We start from the raw sequence: 17,215 nt of genomic DNA, 5'->3' as shown, positions 1-17,215 counted from the left end.
ATGGAATGCATTACATTCATAATTATCCATTCACAGCACAATTTTTCATAACTCTGTATATAAAGTATGTTCACACCAAATTATGCCATTCACAATTTTTTAGAAGGAAAAAAGGCAAGCAACTCAGGATAAAAGGGAGGAGAAAAGGTTTAGATATGAATAGATCATTCACCCAAGAAGAAACCTACGTAAGCAAAAAATAACATGAGATGATGCTCCCTAGCACTGGTAATGAGGGATGTGCCAGTAAAAACCACAATGAGATACCATTTCACACCTATCAAATTGAGGAAATTTAGTAAATGTGATAAAAACCAAGTGTTAGTGAGGATGTGGGTAAATCGGAACTCATGTCTGCCTAGTGGCACGATGGGTATATAAATGGTAAAATCACTTTGGAAAGTGATTTGTCAAAACCAAGACAAGCAGACAGACCCTTACAACCAAGCATTCCTACTTCTATCAACTGTGCACACCTGTATCTAAACCATAATTAAAAAACTTTTCCAAAGCTCGTCTTATGCATTTCATGGGCTAGAAGCACAATCAATTAGGGTAACATGCTCAGATTCAATTTCATTTTTTTTTTCTTCAATTCCAACTATAGACAACCTTCACGCATGGGTGCAAGGCATACAAAAGACTTTGCTCAATTGTGGTTTCTAATAGTGGACCAAGTGGAAACCACCTAAGTGCCCATTGTCAGGGGAAGTGGAGAAATGAACTATTGTTTTTTTCCTACAGTGAAGTACTGTATCAGTGAAAATAAATGAATAAAACTTCCTTGTTATCAACTAGATAAGCATAATTTGAGTGAAAAAAGTTACAAAGGGCTATAATACTAAGACACCATTTGTGTGAACTTTTGAAACAAAAAAATGCATATTGTTATGCACATATATGTTGTAAAAGTACAAAAATGTATATCCAAATGATATGTGCTAACTTTAGGAAATAGACTTGCGGGTTGGTATGAAGTGAGCTTTAGGATATCTAACTTTTTGGATTGCACATATGGGTGTGAGAAAAAAAAATTTTTAAACTGGGGATTGACCCTACAGACGCTTTACTACTGATCCACAGCCCAGCCTTTTTAGTTTGAGATAGAGTCTCATTAAGTTGCTGAGAGACTCCCTTAGTTGCTGAGGCTGGCCTCTTGCAATCCTCCTGCCTCAACCTCCCAAGTGGCTGGTGAGAGAACTTTTAAGTAAGGCCAAAATATTAACACCTGTCCAATTTTGGATGATGAGTGCTTACCTGCATATTACGTTGTATTTTTTCTTCTTTTTATGTATTCTAAAGTGTTTCATTACTAAACAAAACAAAAATTTTATATGTGAAATTACCAGGCCAGATTATAACTAACAATTAACTGTTGCTCCTGAAATAATTTGCATGGCTTATTAAAGCAAAAAGAGATTCTGTGCACACCTGTATCTAAACCATAATTAAAAAACTTTTCCAAAGCTCGTCTTATGCATTTCATGGGCTAGAAGCACAATCAATTAGGGTAACATGCTCAGATTCAATTTCATTTTTTTTTCTTCAATTCCACCTGTACGAGTCTGTTCTGGATCATTATCCCTGTTTCAGAGAGAGCTTTCAGAATGTACAAATGTATGATAGCTGGAAAACCAGTCTTAAGGAGTTTGGTGTTTTGATATCAGACAATTTTGATGAATGATCAGCAGAACTTTGGCCCCAAATAGATGTTCATGGCATCTTAGGATTTGTAAAGCAAAAGACATCTCAGCAGTCACTACAGTGCATGGATAAAATGAAAAAAAAAAAGATGGAAAACATTTTCTTAGCAGAGACAGTGACTATGAAATGGAAGCTTACCAACTTGCATCCCTTCATATGGAAAATATAGTTACTGCTTATACCCCAATGGAATGGAGACTAAATGGTGATAATGCATGTAAAGCACCCAGCACAGTAAAAAGCATATAAATAAGCTTTTTTTTTGTACTGGGGAGAACCCCAAGGGGCACTTAACCACTGAGCCACACCCCCAGCCCTTTTTTATATTTTATTTAGAGACAAGGTCTCACTGAGTTGCTTAGGGCCTCGCTAAATTGCTAGGCTGCCTTTGAACTCAAGATCCTCCTGCCTCAGCCTCCCAAGATGCTGGGATTACAGGCATTTGCCACTGTGTCTGGCAGCTTTTACTTGGCTTCTCATTCTATTGCATGTGAACTTGAAGGAGGAAAATAAGAGGCAAAATGGAGGTTTAGTACAAATCTGTACCTCCTCTCACTTCTCAACCCACTGTTAGAACCACCCAACCAGCTTGCCAAGTCTTCCTCTGTAATTCCAGACTGAGCTGAGGTGCTGCCAGCAGCCATTCAACTGAGCCATGTAGCCATGACAAATGACACTGCGCCAGCCATCCAACCTGAGAGTGTGCCATAGTTTCTCTTTCATCTGAGTTGATGTAATTCGGATTATATCTGAAGTTACAAATGCTTTCTTCCAGTCAAAATATAAGCTTCTTTAAAGTTTATGGTGTTTGTGGGTGCCTGACACAAAAGGCTCTCCAGTGAATATCATATCTGTTGAGAATATTTCTCCTGCTTTATGCTTTCGCTTTTGTAGTTACAGATGAACAGAATGCCTTGATTTTATTTATTTTTACATGGTGCTATGGATCCAACCCAGTGCCTCACACATGCTAGGCAAGCGCTCTACCACTGATCTATAGCCCAGCCCTTGGTTTACAGTTTTTGACAAAGAAGAATCTAAATTTTTTTCAACAGATGGGGTAGAGAAAGAAGATGGGAGGGGAGGGGAGGGGGGATAGTAGAGGTTAGGAAAGGTAGCAGAATACAACAGTTACTGATATGGCATTATGTAAAAATGTGGATGTGTAATCGATGTGATTTTGCAATCTGTATTTGGGGTAAAAATGGGAGTTCATAACCCACTTGAATTGAATGTATGAAATATGATATGTCTAGAGTTTTGTAATGTTTTGAATAACCAATTAAAAAAAAAAAAGAAAGAAACCCATTTGTGACTTTAAAAAAAATGGAAGATTTTCTCATGCTTTACCTAAACACAGAACTTGGCAGCAGGGACCTGGTTGTAATCCTCAGCATGGGAGCTAGTGGGTGGATTTTTTTTCTCTATAAACTCTTGTATAAACCAAAAAAAAAAAAAAAAAAAAGAATCTAAATTTTTGTTCATTCGAATCTATGGATTTTTCCCTATACCTATTTCTGTTTTTTTTTCCCCAAGGGGGCTGTGCTGGGGTTAGAACCCCAGGGTGCTTTACCACTGAGCTACCTCTCCAGACCTTTTTAATTTTGAGTTTGAGATGGAGCCTCACTTAATTGCTGAGGCTGGCCTCTAGCTTGTGATCCTCCTGCCTCAGCCTCCTGATTCACTGGGATTACAGGCCACCACACCCAGATTTATTTCTTTTTTTAATTAATAGAAAATTCTTTCCCACCCACAGATGAGTTAGTCACCTATGTTTTTTAATATTTTAGTGATCTCATTATTTACATTTCAATTTTACATCTACTTATATTTTTTGGTGTGATACAAGGTGAGGCAATAAGTTAGCTTTTTAGTTTAAGAAGGTATAGCACTATTGATTAATCTATCCTTTCCTTCCTGGTGCTTTTTGTAATGTTTCCTTTATTTGTGGTGATTCTCTCTAAGGGAAGAAAATATATCAGTTACCTAAGAAGCTTTGTAATATTCTAGCACATCTTGACTAACAGAATCTTAGGTCTCCCTCTGATTTGTTCCTGTCCTGACTCTTTTGAGAGCTATTAATATGTCATATACTCTTCTCCTATGTCATCTAGGGTCTACAAAGAGATGTGTACTCTATCCCACTGATTAGTTTATCTTTTCATCTGCTCTTCAATGTTTTTCTTATTGAAGGATAAGAATATATTTTAATATCTGGTAAAGTAAGTTTCCATTACACAGGTTAAATATTCCTTATCTGGGATGTTTGGACAAGAAGTGTTTTGGATCATAGAAGTGTTTTTCTGATTCAGGAATATCTGCAGAGACTTTACCATTTGAGCATCCCTAACCTGAAAATCCAAAATCTGAAACTTAAAAATGTTTCAGGGTTTCAGAGCTGGGGCGTAGCCCAGTGGTAGAGCACTTGGCTAGCATGTGCCAGATCCTAGTTTCTATCCCCAGCGTTGACAAAAAAAAGTTTCAGATTTGGAAACATTTGGGATTTCAGCTTTTCAGATTAGGGATGCTCAACAAGTACTTCAAATACCTAAAAATTAATTAGCTCATTAACATGTTTCTGCAGCATCCAGGTTGCTTGTTCAGAGAACTCTATTTCATGTTGTTTTTCTCTTATGAATAATTTTCAATAATGCCAAAGTTCAAATAGTTACAATTATATCAGTTCTATTTTTATATCAGCAGGACTAATCCATTTTTAAAAGTTGAAAATAAAACCTTGAGCTGAGTATGGTGGTACAAGCCTGTAATCCCAGTGGCTCAGGAGCCTAAGGCAGGAGAACCGTGAGTTCAGAGCCAGTCTTAGCAACTTAGTGAGGCCCTAAGCAATTTAGCAAGACCCTGTCTCTAGACAAAAAAAGGGCTGGGAATGTGGCTCAGGGATTAAACACGTCTGAGTTAAATGCCTGGTATCAAAAGAAAAAAGAAAGAAAGAAAACCTTCTGTACTGGAAGAGAACTGTCTTTTTCTACCAATAGGATGGGGGAAAGTCAACCTTCCTCAAACCTGGCTCCACACAGAAGACATTCCAAAACTAACAGCAGTACTCAGCATTGAGGTCTCAGTACTCAGTATTGAGGTCTCACTCTGGTAGGCAGGTGGTGCATCTTGCCCTTGTTTGGTTTTGCATATGTGAGATGTTATTTAGAAACTTGTTTTGAAGGTCTTTTGCAAGGTGAAAGTATGTATATATTTCTGAGTTTCCCTTTTCGGTATGCTTTTAGCAGTGAACCTTGGGTTGGGGGAGGTAAGAACAGTGTTTCCTACTTACATACACCAATGTTCAGTAAGAAATAGAAAGATTTTATGCAATAAATAGCCCTATATTTGGTGAGTCAGTAGCATATTTTTCTAAAACCTTAGAAATATTATCAGGATCCAGTTCTATCAGTAAACAACCCATTATAAGGTTACAGACAGATGGACTTTCATCAAAATTTATTTTATTGAAAATAATAATATAGCAAGAATTAACTCAGTAAGCTTTATTAAAAAATTTTAAGAATGCCAGTGTGGGGGCTGGGGTTGTGGCCTAATGGTAGAGTGCTCACCTAGCACGTGAAAGACCTTGGGTTCAATACTCCGCGCCACATAAAAATAAATAAATAAAGGTATTGTGTCCAACTACAGCTAAAAAATAAATATTAAAAAAAAAAAAGAATGCCACTGTCAGGGCTGAGGTTCTGGCTCAGTGGAAGAGCATTTGTCTTGCATGTGTGAGGCACTGGGTTCGATTCTCACCACCACATACAAATAAATAAAATAAAAGTCCATCAACAACTAAAAAGTATTTTTTTTAAAGAATTTGTTAATATTTATTTTTTAGTTTTCGGCGGACACAACATCTTTGTATGTGGTGCTGAAGATCGAACCCAGGCCGCACGCATGCCAGGCGAACGCGCTACCGCTTGAGCCACATCCCCAGCCCTAAAAAGTATTTTTTTAAAAAAATCATTAAAAGAAGAATGCCATTGTGTAGGGCTTAGGGATTAGTATGATCATCTCACTTAATAATGAGATAGCTTCTAGAACTGAATGTATTTATATTTTAATGTTCCTTAGAACTGATAATAATTTATAATATAATTTAACCATTCAAATTGTGTGTTTTGAATAGAGACATGTTAAGGATACAAAATGTTTACCAGTAATGTAAAGTGAATTTTTAATTTCAAGGACATGAGGGAAGATCAAAGTTTCCAAAATCATATAAACGGAAGTGCTGAATTTCATTTAGATGGTATTTGTTAACATTGTAAGGCCAAAATACTTAAAATAATTTAATTACTTTTTTTCTGGGCCACTAATTTTTCTGCAGATTTTAATTTTTATCTGCAAATGTAGCTTGTTTTTAAGTATATTTTTTTGCTATGGCCTATTCTCTCTTCAACAAGTTGTGCACTTTACTGAAATAAGGTTAACTGGATACTCACTCACTGAACAAAAGCCAAATCTCATTAAAATAAATTCAGCTCTGCAAAAAGCCTCCATGTTCTTAAACTCTGATTTCCCAGCCAGTGGCTTAACTTGAGTTTTAAGAAGTAATCTAACAAAAATTTCATATTCTGTGACAGAAACTTACAAATGTACCCTTAGAATTTATCATTAACACACTTTTACCTATTGATTCAATGACACTTTGACTTGGTGGGTAGCCAAAGACCTTGACAAATGCTGGACAAACTGTCGAGGAGTTTTGCCTAATGACACCTCCCCGGGTAGAAATTATATAATATTCTATATAGCTATACCCATGTAGATTGACTAGGAAAAAAGCTAAGGAATACCCAGTTTTTGCTGCTTTTTTTTTAAACACCCTTTCCTTCCCTTTCTCCATGTCTTCTTCATTCATCTACCCATCCTTTCATCCCTTCATTCATTCAATTATTCAATAAAAATATATTGATTTCCTATGTGCCAAGTAATATACTAAGCTCTTAAGTTGCTGAGGCTGACCTTAAACTTATGATCCTCCTGCCTCAGCCTCCCCAGTAGCTGGGATCACAGGCATTTACTGCCACATATAGCTTACTTCTTTTAATACAAATCTCTAGGGTTTCTTTTATTATCTTGAATCTTTAATTTTGTACCTTATATAAATAATCATGTGATACATACCCTTTTGCAATTTTGTATGTTTTTTTCTCAATATTATTTTTGAGATTTCTCCATGTTGATACATGTGGATATAGTTCATGGCATTGAGGTTCTATATGGTTCTCCATGTTGGTAATGAACCACAGTTTGCTTCTTCATACCTTTCTTCATACATACTTGTTTCCAGTTTTTTTGTTTGTTTGTTTGTTTGTTTTTGTGGGGGGGGGGGTTCTGGGGATTGAACCCAGGGTCTTTTGTATGTGAGGCAAGCACTCTACCAACTGAGCTATATTCCTAGCCCTCCCGTTTTTTAATATTATAAAGAGTACTTAGTGCACTGAGCATCACTACATGTGTCTTGCATACGAATTTGAGTGATTCTGGAAGACACGTACCTTGTGGTGAACTTGCTGGATGTATGCACATCTTTGATTTGATCCAACCAAAGTGTGACTGAGATGGCTGAATCATTTATAAATCTGTTTTAAGTAAGGTGCAGTTTTTAAAAAATATATATTTTTAGTTTTAGGTGGACACAATACCTTTATTTTATTTATTTCTATGTGGTGCTGAGGATTGAACCCAGTGCCTCACACATGGTAGGCAAGCATTCTTCCACTGAGACCCAGCCCCAGCCCAAGGTACAGTTTCAAATCCTTTTGCTAGGCTATTAAATTCATCACTTATCTGTTTAATTTTTACTTTCTGGCATCTGAATTCTTTCCATTTTGTTCTAAGCAGTGATAGATAGTGGGTGATCTCATTTTTATTAGAATTTTATTATCATTTCATCTGTTAATAGAACTTTAGGCAAAATGAATATAGAAGCAAATTATATAAGCTTTTATAATGATACACAAGCATATACTTTCTGACATTTTCAGTCAATCCTATAATCACTTAACTTATTTGGAAACAAAATTTAAATTAGTATCAAGTGCTTCATTTTAGTAACTACTTTAATGACTTGAGAAACTATGCTATTTGTTTTAGTAATTCCATTGTTAAAGCCATGAGTTTCATATAACTTTATAATCCATTGTTAAGAATGTTAGCTTAACAGTGTATTTTGAGAGAATTTTACATACAGTGTATAAATTTCCCTTTGCCTTGAGACATTTTACAAGTAAGCAAGTGAAATATCACAAATGCAAACAGAGATTTGAGAAGGCTTGAGTTTTCTAAATGCAAGGGCTTTGTTTCATATGTTTTTAGATTTTCATGGAATTAAGAGGCTGGATCGTTATCAATCTTTCCAGTATGTTCACCTCAAGTACTTTTAGAGCTGTACATTATCTTAGCTGCCACAGATGTCTCATGCAGGGAGTATCCTGGCTTAAATTCTGAAGTGCTTTCACTTCTGCTTGCTTCCCCTTGAAATCGTCTAAAAAGAAGGTGACACATTATTTTGCGAATATTACTGGACATCAGGAAATACATGACTGGATCCAAGCAGCTATTGAAAGACGACAGAACAAGCATGATCTCATTGGTTTTGTGAACGATCTCCTTCCAATAGCAAGATGATACATTGATCTGGGAAGAAATGTAGATGAATCGAAAAGCATGATAGGGAACAAAACAGAGAGTAAAAATGATCAGTACAATAAAGGAATTCCGGGCTGTGGTGGCATATTTACCCGAATTGGGAAATTTGGACCTCCTTTTAGAAATCCTCAATAGATTCTTACCAATCTTAATATAGGAAAGGATTATTAGTAGGAAAATGAGCCAGAACATTATCACAAGAACAAAGTTAAAAATGGCCTCTCCTTTAGCATTGTGCCTATCTCTATAATGGAAACACATTGTGGAATTGTGCCCTCCCTTCTTAAGTGTTAAAGCAATCATAGTTAAAAATCCAGCAAGAGCAACTATCCACACTATACAGCAAACATAAATACTTTGTCTGGTTGTTATTGCCCTGCGTTGTTGTAGAGACCGATTAATTTTTATGTAGCGATCCAAACTGATGAATCCAAGCAAAATAATACTAATGTACATATTCATATAAAATAGTGTTCCCACAACCTTGCAAAAAACCACACCTAGTGTCCATTTGTTTTGGTTAATGTGATACATTATTCGGAAAGGGAGGCAGAAGATGAGCAGAAGGTCTGCAATGGCGACATTAAGTAGGTAAATTTGAATGGAATTTCTCTTGCGATGGATGCCGAGAAACACATAGAGGGCGATTATGTTTCCAATCAATCCCACAACGAAGATCACAGAATAGAATGTTGTTAACACAGTGGATAGTAAGTTTTCATCCATGGAACAGCTTGTAACGTTTGGTGCTCTTGACACATTTTGTGGCACTTGGTCACTGTAATTAGTTATAGAGCTTGTTCCGTGGGAGGAGCAAGACCAGCTGCCGACTGAAGTAGTTGTCATTGTTAGGATGTGACTTCTTCTTGTCTTCTGTGGGGATCAAAAACGGGTGCTAAATGACATGTTCCTTGTGTGTAGTTCCTATGTCTTCAGATTTTTTTCCTACAAGAGAATACCAAACATTGAGTCATTCGCTATTTTATCCTTTTTTACTCTGAACATTTTTTATTTGTTCTTTTTAATTATCCATGACAGTAAGTATTTTGATATTATACATACATCAAGTCTAACTTCCCATTCTTGTGGTTCATTTGCTATTTTAATGACAGTAACTTTAACTCAAAGCATAAGTAATAAATTATTTCTTTTCAGATATTGTGAGAAATGTTACTATTTTCCTATCTTTGAACCATTTAGCTATCTACACAATACATCTACACCATATATCTATAGTATTGCTGTCTCACAAAACAGTCAGCAAACGTAGGATCTCATGGAGCGTCCTGCTCAAAACTTCCCTACAGCTTTCTCATTTTTCTCAGAGTTTGTTTCATTTATTATATTAAAATGAAAATAAGAACATCCTTTCTTAGGGAGACTGTTATGGGAATAGGGGTGGAGGTCAAGGGAGATGACAGATCATGTTGATGCTCAAAGATGAACATCGATTTCTCTAAATGTGGTTACAGCCATGAGTAAACTGGGCCCACTGTAGGCCCTGCCCAGCTTCAGAACTGCTTCCTGCCTTGGCCCTTCCTCTCAGATGTGGCATTCATCATTTTGACACATAGTGCCACATGGTGTGTGATGGTAAACGGTAATGATCTCTCATGCGATGGCAAGAATAGAGGATCCTAAATTTCTACCTTCTCAACCCAAGACCAAGGTAGGAATATTAACATCATAAGCCTAGAGGAACATGCAGTTAACATAACAGACCAAAAAAGCCAGCACCTGTCTCCTTACATAAACTCACATAACACTGATCAAGAGAACAAAGTAGCCAAACCAAACCAAGTCAGCTGGCAGCAACCGTTAGCCCTTTTGAACTGCAAGCACAAGAGGGATAATGTAGATGGGAAACAGAATGCATGGTCCAAGATTTTGAAAGTAACTGACTGAAGTTTAAATATGCCCTGGGTTACATAATTTGAGACTGTTGCTAGAACCTTATGAGACATAGTATGTGATGGCCCATGCCTATAATCTCAGCTACCTGGGAGGCTGAGGCAGGAGGATGCCAAGTTCGAGACCAGCCTGGGAAACTGAGTGAGATCTTGTCTCCAAATAAAACTTAAAAAGGGTTGAGATGTAGCTCAGTGACCAAGAACTTGCTTAACTTTCATGAAGGCCCACGTTCAATCCCTAGTACCACAGAAAGATTAAAAAAAAAAATAGGTAGCATGTTTGTGGCAGTGGAGAATGTTCTACTTGTTACTGGATGTTTTCTGACATTTGACTGCTATGAAGAACTCAGTCTGAGACCCTGTTATAAAGTGCTGGAAGACATAAGGAGCAGGTTCCAAAAAGTCTCATCCCATTCCTTTCTCAGGGTGACTGCCCTGTTTCTCCACAGCTGCCTGTGATCAGGGGTAATATAAAGACATTCAGAGCAGGGTTTTCAAACTCAGACCTAACTCACTCTGTGATCAAGGGCAAATAATCTTTTCTTGCATTTGTGAAAATGAAAAATACATATGATGAAGTTCATCCTGGCACATAACAAGTATTCAATTAAAAGTGAGGTTTGAAGCTGGGGATATATCTCAGTGGTAGAGTGCTTGCCTAGCATGTGGGAGTTCCTGAGTTTCATCCCTAGCATCACACACACACACACACACACACACACACACACACACAGTTAGCTTTAAAAAAAATCTTTTGATTAATCTCATTTTAGTAACTGTTTTACACTTAGCTAAGTACTGTTTGGAAAATGAAGGCAAGACAGGGACCCTGCCCTCATTCAACTTTTTGCAGGAGTGTGCATTCAAACCCTGAAGACAATAATACAGATTGGATTTTAATCATGATCATTAATTTCTTGATTTGACATTATGCTCAAAAGAAAAATAGTTGGAAGATTGTAGTCTTTCTTTTGATCAAGAAGAAACCACTTTGGTAGAGGGTTAACATTCGTGTTTAAAATCTTATAAAGCAGGGAGGGAGTTGACTCTAAGGAAGAGGAACTGGCTGGTGAAGAGGAAGTTCCTGTAAGCCCTAATGGGAGCCTGTCTCCCAAGCTTAGGGCAGTGGAGGGAGAAGAGCAGAAGGAAGGGAGAAAGGAAGGAAGCACGGAAGACTGAGTCGTCTGTCCTGTTTCTTGACTGCAGAAAGATAGATTTCACAAAGTTTGTAGAAATTTATAGGCATGTTCCTTGGGATGTGACAGCCTAAGAAGAGAGGCAGGCTGCCCAAAATGAAACTGATAATGTAATCTGCATTACCAAGAAGAGGAAAAGGGTGTGTGTAGACCAAACTGGGTTGTGTGGTCACACAGGGAGCTACTCTCAAGAGGTTCAGATAGAAACATGTTATCCCCTGGTGAAAGGACAATGACACAGGAAATGATGAGTTTTGAGAGCTCAGGTAGCTGAAATGACTTGAAAACCTCATCTGTAATTAGTTTCTATTTTCTTCCATGCTAGATTTTAAACCCCAATAGGATTAAGAACAAGTCTGTTTTGTTTGCCTCTGTGTACTAAGTGCTTAGCTCAATAAGTATTGTTGAATCAAAGAGGGAATTGATTGTATGTAAAGTTCTGTATGTGCATATTAAAATCAAAAGCACAAGTACTGCCAGGACTTTTCACTGCACTAACAGAAACACAGTTGCATTTGCTGAATCAGTGAGCAATGCCCCTGCAACAAAAATAACTCCATCTTTAGTTGAATTCTAGATATGAACTGTCTTCAATGAAGATTATTACTACTGATCTGGTTCCGTCCCAAGCTGATAGGGTCTCCCCTGAAATGCAGTTTTTGAGCATCCTCAGCAGCACACTTAGGAAAAGCCACTGACCAGATGGGGAGAAGAGGAATTCAAATCATGTCATGGAAGCAAATTGAAAGAAGTAGGTACCCTGCCTTGCAGACGGGAGCATTTCACAAGGCCATGGAGAAAAGGCTTTCATCTTATTACCTGAAAGCAGAGCAGGGATCTGTGATAGAAATAATAGAAATGTATGTTGCCTCCTCGTAAGGAAATGTTTTTTTAGAATGAAAAATGGTCTATCTTGGGAGGCAAAAAGGAACTTACTTCCTCCCTTTGGGCACTTTTTTAGAAGGGATTCTTAGTGGTACTCAATCCTGGCTGCATATGAGAATCCCCTTGAGGACTTTTTTAACTTCGATTTATATATGTATATATTTTTATGTGGTGCTGAGGATCGAACCTGGTGCTTCATACATGCTAGTCAGTGCTCTACCCCTCAGCCACAACCCCAGCCCCACTTGAGGACCTTTAAAAGATACCAATGCCTGGCTCCTTCCCCAGATATTCTGATGTAATTGGACCAGAATGCGCTTCAGGAACTGGTTTCCTTTAAAAACTACTGTGGGCCCAGACAGGGTGGCACACTCCCGTAATCCCAGCAGCTTGGGAGGGTGAGGCAGGAGGATCTTGAGTTCAAAGCCAGCCTCAGCAACTTAGTGAGACCCTGTCTCAAAAAAAAAAAAAGTAAAAATAAGCTTTGTGTGGTGGCACATGTCTATAATCCCAATGGCTCAGGAAGCAAGGCCCTAAGCCACTCAGTGAGACCCTGTCTCTAGACACAAAAAAAGGGCTGGAGATGTGGCTCAGTGGATGAGTGCCCCTGAGTTCAATCCCTGGTACAAAAAAAAAAAAAAAGTAAAAAGGGCGGTGGATGTGGCTCAGTAGTTAAGTACCCATAGGCTTAATCCCTGGTACAAAAAAAAAAAAGGTACTGTGGGGGGAGTCTAATGTACAGTCAAAACGGAACCCCTGAGCTAGACAGCCAAACCATCAATGATATTTATTTAACACCGGCTATGTACCAAATCCTGTGTTGAGCACATTTATTTAATTTACATATTCTTTACAACAACTGTGTGAGATAGGATTTACAAAAGAGGTTCTGAAAGATCAACAGGTTAGGACCTTAGCCCATAGCCACACAGCTCTTATATGGCCAAGCCTAAGTTGACTCAGATCAGACTTTTGAGAACCCATGATCCTTTTTACAAAACCTCACTCCTTATCACCATTTCCTTATTAATGCTGAGTTCTATTAGCAATATTTTGATGTGAATCCTTTAACATTATTTCCCCCAAGCAGTTTTAAGAAGAGATTATGCCAGCTAGCTTTGCTCCTTTGAAAAATTGTTGATCTTTTTTAGTTGCTATGTGCATTATAGTAAGTAAATAAATGCAGTTTACTGAATCACAAAGTATTCCAGATCATCTCCCAGAACATATCTCCTCAACACCTCTAGGTCCAGTGGCCATAATCAAGAGTTTCTAGAAAGCTGTTAGCACAAAGCACATATTCTGAAACCATTTGCCTCAGCTTTATTCTGTGAGGAAAATAAATAAATAACAGTTGAACAAGACCATCAGTAAACTTTTCTGGTTTTGCTTAGTCTCAAAGAGAATAAAGGAAAAGCAATACATTTATTTAAATAGTAATAGTAGCCACCATGTATTGCTATGTATCAGATGGCTAGCATCCAATTATTAACAAATTAACATATTAGATTCTGTTTTAAACTTAGTGGCTGATTTTTGCCTCCTACTCTATTGGCTCATTACAGTGTCAATCACTCACTATTCATAAAGCCATTTAGTGATATTTTTGAAACTACTTGTTTAATGTGTTAAGAATTGCCAGTGAAGACAAGAACCAAACCACTTTATTCACAGAATTTTCCAGTGAACCTTACTTGTGACCCTGGTCCTATATTGAAGAGGATGCAATAGTTTTCTTTTTCTTTTTTTTTCCCCTTTGGCAGTACCAGGGATGGAACCCAGGGCCTCATGCATGCTGAGCAAGTGCCATATCACTGAGCCACACCCCCAGCTGTTTTTATTTTGAGATAGGGTCTTGCTAAATTGGCCAGGTTGGCCTCCAACTGGCAATCCTCCTACCTCAGCTTTCCTAAGTAATTCAGATTACAAGAGTGCATCTTATCACAGTAGTTTTCTAATACTAGATAGTATTTGTTACTTGGTAAATCTTGTTCCTAAGTTTGCAACTCTGTGTTAGTGCTTCTACCTTCCCACCACCACCACCACCACCACCACCCTACTTCTACCTCTAGCAGTTGTTTTCAGCTGGATCTGGTAAAAGCTGCTGTCCCTAAAGAACCCAACAGATTCCATTGTGACTCCAGATAAGCAGAAGCTTTTTAAATGCACTTTGGGCATGTTTATATAAACATCACATTACTATGCTGAAATACATACCTGTTTGATTGTGACAGCTGTGTTGATAATGACTTGAATCTATTCAGGCCATGCTTCAAAAATTGCTTTAACTGATGTATACAGAAGGAAATATCAAGAGCACATTACTTTGGAAATAATACTATTAGGAGTCTATTAAGTTTGAACTATCAAAAGAAATTTGTTGATTTTCGTTATTTGAATTAACTACAGAGTATTTTTCTTTCTCTTTTCTTTAATATTCACCTTATTTACTTCTAAAACACCAAACTTAAACTTTAATTGGCCTGGTAATTACCATAAAGTAGTAATAACATAATAAAGAATACTATAATTTCAAGCAAGAAGGCGCCGTAACTTAGTAAAGTCAAGAAGTCATAGATAATTTCTACTATGTTACAAATAAAACTTATAGCATGAGAAAATAGCTTGATTCAAGTAGATCTGCAGCTCTTTGTTGTACTCTACAAAGACAATATAAGCAGTGCGACTATCTCAATAATAGGTGTCCTAAAGAAGGAATAACACCATCTCATTTGAAATTAAGGCAGAGGTGTCCTTCAAAATGTTTACTCAGTACCTCTAAAAGCAACAGAATTGCTGGTACCAAAGTAGCCTTATCAGTATGAATCAGGTTTCACTTTGAATGCTCAGATAATCGAATTTTAACTAAAATGAAAGCTCATTTATATAGTTCAAAAATCAATGAATACTCACAGTTCAGTCTTTCCTGAAGTCAAAAGAGCTAAACCCCAAGCTTCCCTAGACTGCTTGTGTCAGCTGGGTTCCTCCATCCGGTGGTGGTGTAATTGGTTGGGGTTGTCTTCTTTTTTCTATTCGCCTGTGGTGGTAGGGTTTCTTTTTCCCCTTTTCTTTCTTTTTTCAAAGTGACAACCCTTAGACTTCTTTTGAAGATAATTGAAAGGTCCCACCACCCTGAAACAACTTCAAGTTCAGTCCACATTTAACTCTAGGAAATGATCTCTTCTTCACGAAGACCTTCCAACTTGAAAATTGGAGAAAGTTTCCCTCACTCCTAGAATAAAATGAAAGTTCTATAAAGTATAAGAAGATCTAAGTATTTTCTGAATTTCCTAAGAAATGATACATAATATGCTATCATCATGGACTTTTAAAGCACCAGTGTTGAATTTCTGTTTCTTTCTGGATTCATTTTAGAAATCAGTATTCACATAGAATAGCCTTCCTATACTGAATTTTACTAATATTACTATTACATTTTTCTTTAATTTTTTTTCTTTAATCTGTATATTATTTTAGTATATTTTCATGTATTCCTTTAAGACCTTGGATTTATTTTCTAAAACAATTTTATGATGTTAGGACAAGATGAGATTTGGGATGATAGTCTTTCCTGTCTAGCATACCAATAAACTCACCCAAGTAAATTAAAACAATTTCTTATGTTTTAAAATAAAATAATGATGGGATTCTGCAGTCTTTGTTTTGGTCCTAGTCCAGCATTTAACCACTATCTGTTCATCTGTGTAACTGCTGGCCCTGCAGTTCAGTGTCATTTCCCTTTTTTTGTCATTTGGAATGAGGAGTTGACTTTTATCCTCATAATTGTTATCCTGCAGTTTGGTTTAACTAAATCATATTTAATGCATTGAGCTTTAGCTAACATTCTAATTATTTCTGGGTACGCTCTTCTGAACATCATATTCTCCAGAACTTTTAGTTGGTTATAAATATAATACATGGAACAATGTTTTTAAATTGCTAGAATGAAAATATTTTGTAGCTCTTACTTCCTCTTTGAACCACTGAGAAGGAAGATGAATACTGTATAGGTCTGGCAATACTTTTTTCTTATGTTGGTAAAGTACACACAACATTGAATTTACCATCTTAATCATTTTTAAGTGGGTAGTTCGGGAATTTTAAGTATATTGATATTATTGTGAGACAAATCACTAGAAATTGTTCATCTTGCAAACCTGAAACTATAGCCAGTAAACATTGATTTCCCCTCTCCCCTCCCCCACCCTTTTGGTAGCCATGATTCTACTTTATATTTCTATGATTTTGACTGTTCCAGATGCTTCACAGGAGTAGAATCATATAGTATTTGACCTTTTGTGATGAGTTTATTTTACTTAGCATAGGTTCATCCAGGTTATACCATGGGACAGAATTTCCTTAATTAGACTTTATAATATTTCACTGTATGGATATATCTCATTTCCCTTATCCATTCATCTGTCAGTGGACATGTGGCTGCTTCTACCTCTTGGCAATTGTAAAAAAGAAAGGCTGTAATGGACATGGGTGTGCAAATATCTCTTCAAGATCCTGGCAAGATTTTTCAATGGCAAAAATAGGTGTTTACTTATTAGAATTCTGTCTATAAAATCTAGCATAAATATTTTTTCTATATTGCCCTATTTTTATCATACCTAAGCCATCCCTTTTCAAAATACTAATTGCTTTTTAAATCTTTAATTTTCTCATATTTTCTCAACATTGATCAGCAAAGCTAACATGCTATTTGAGTATAAATCTTTTTCTAATTCTTTATATGACCTTTCTGCTGTTCATTTTGAACTTTGTACTTTGTGTTTTTAGCTTATTCCTGTATATCCTCTTCTCCATCCTTCCCGGCTCTCTTTTGTTGGTATTGTAAGCTTTTTATTCATG

General features: G+C 36.9%; 2 protein-coding genes across 17 annotated transcripts in view; one reads left to right on the top strand and one right to left on the bottom strand.

Annotated features, from left to right (window-relative positions):
* Positions 1-17,215, top strand: part of Cask (calcium/calmodulin dependent serine protein kinase) — a 389,850-nt gene that overhangs the window by 216,675 nt on the left and 155,960 nt on the right. The window lies entirely within an intron of this gene.
* On the bottom strand, positions 7,580-15,395 carry Gpr34 (G protein-coupled receptor 34). 4 transcript variants are annotated; one of them, XM_046453844.2, is made up of 4 exons: positions 15,272-15,395; positions 14,576-14,646; positions 12,612-12,809; positions 7,580-9,312 (listed from the first exon to the last, which is right to left on the bottom strand). In XM_046453844.2, exon 4 carries the CDS (start codon positions 9,211-9,213, stop codon positions 8,089-8,091), a length of 1,125 nt encoding a protein of 374 aa, XP_046309800.1. In that variant the 5' UTR covers positions 9,214-9,312; positions 12,612-12,809; positions 14,576-14,646; positions 15,272-15,395; the 3' UTR covers positions 7,580-8,088. The 4 variants fall into 4 exon arrangements, with proteins under 4 accessions (XP_046309800.1, XP_046309801.1, XP_046309799.1 ...); XM_046453845.2 differs by having other exon boundaries at positions 12,625-12,809; XM_046453843.2 differs by lacking the exon at positions 12,612-12,809.

This window comes from Marmota monax, unplaced genomic scaffold (genome assembly GCF_021218885.2).
Source record: "Marmota monax isolate L192 unplaced genomic scaffold, Marmota_monax_Labrador192_F-V1.1 WCK01_AAM20220418_F8-fsc00182, whole genome shotgun sequence".
NCBI classification, from domain to species: Eukaryota; Metazoa; Chordata; class Mammalia; order Rodentia; family Sciuridae; genus Marmota; species Marmota monax.
Note: the sequence above shows the minus strand (reverse complement) of the source record. Positions and strands in the feature narration are given on the sequence as shown.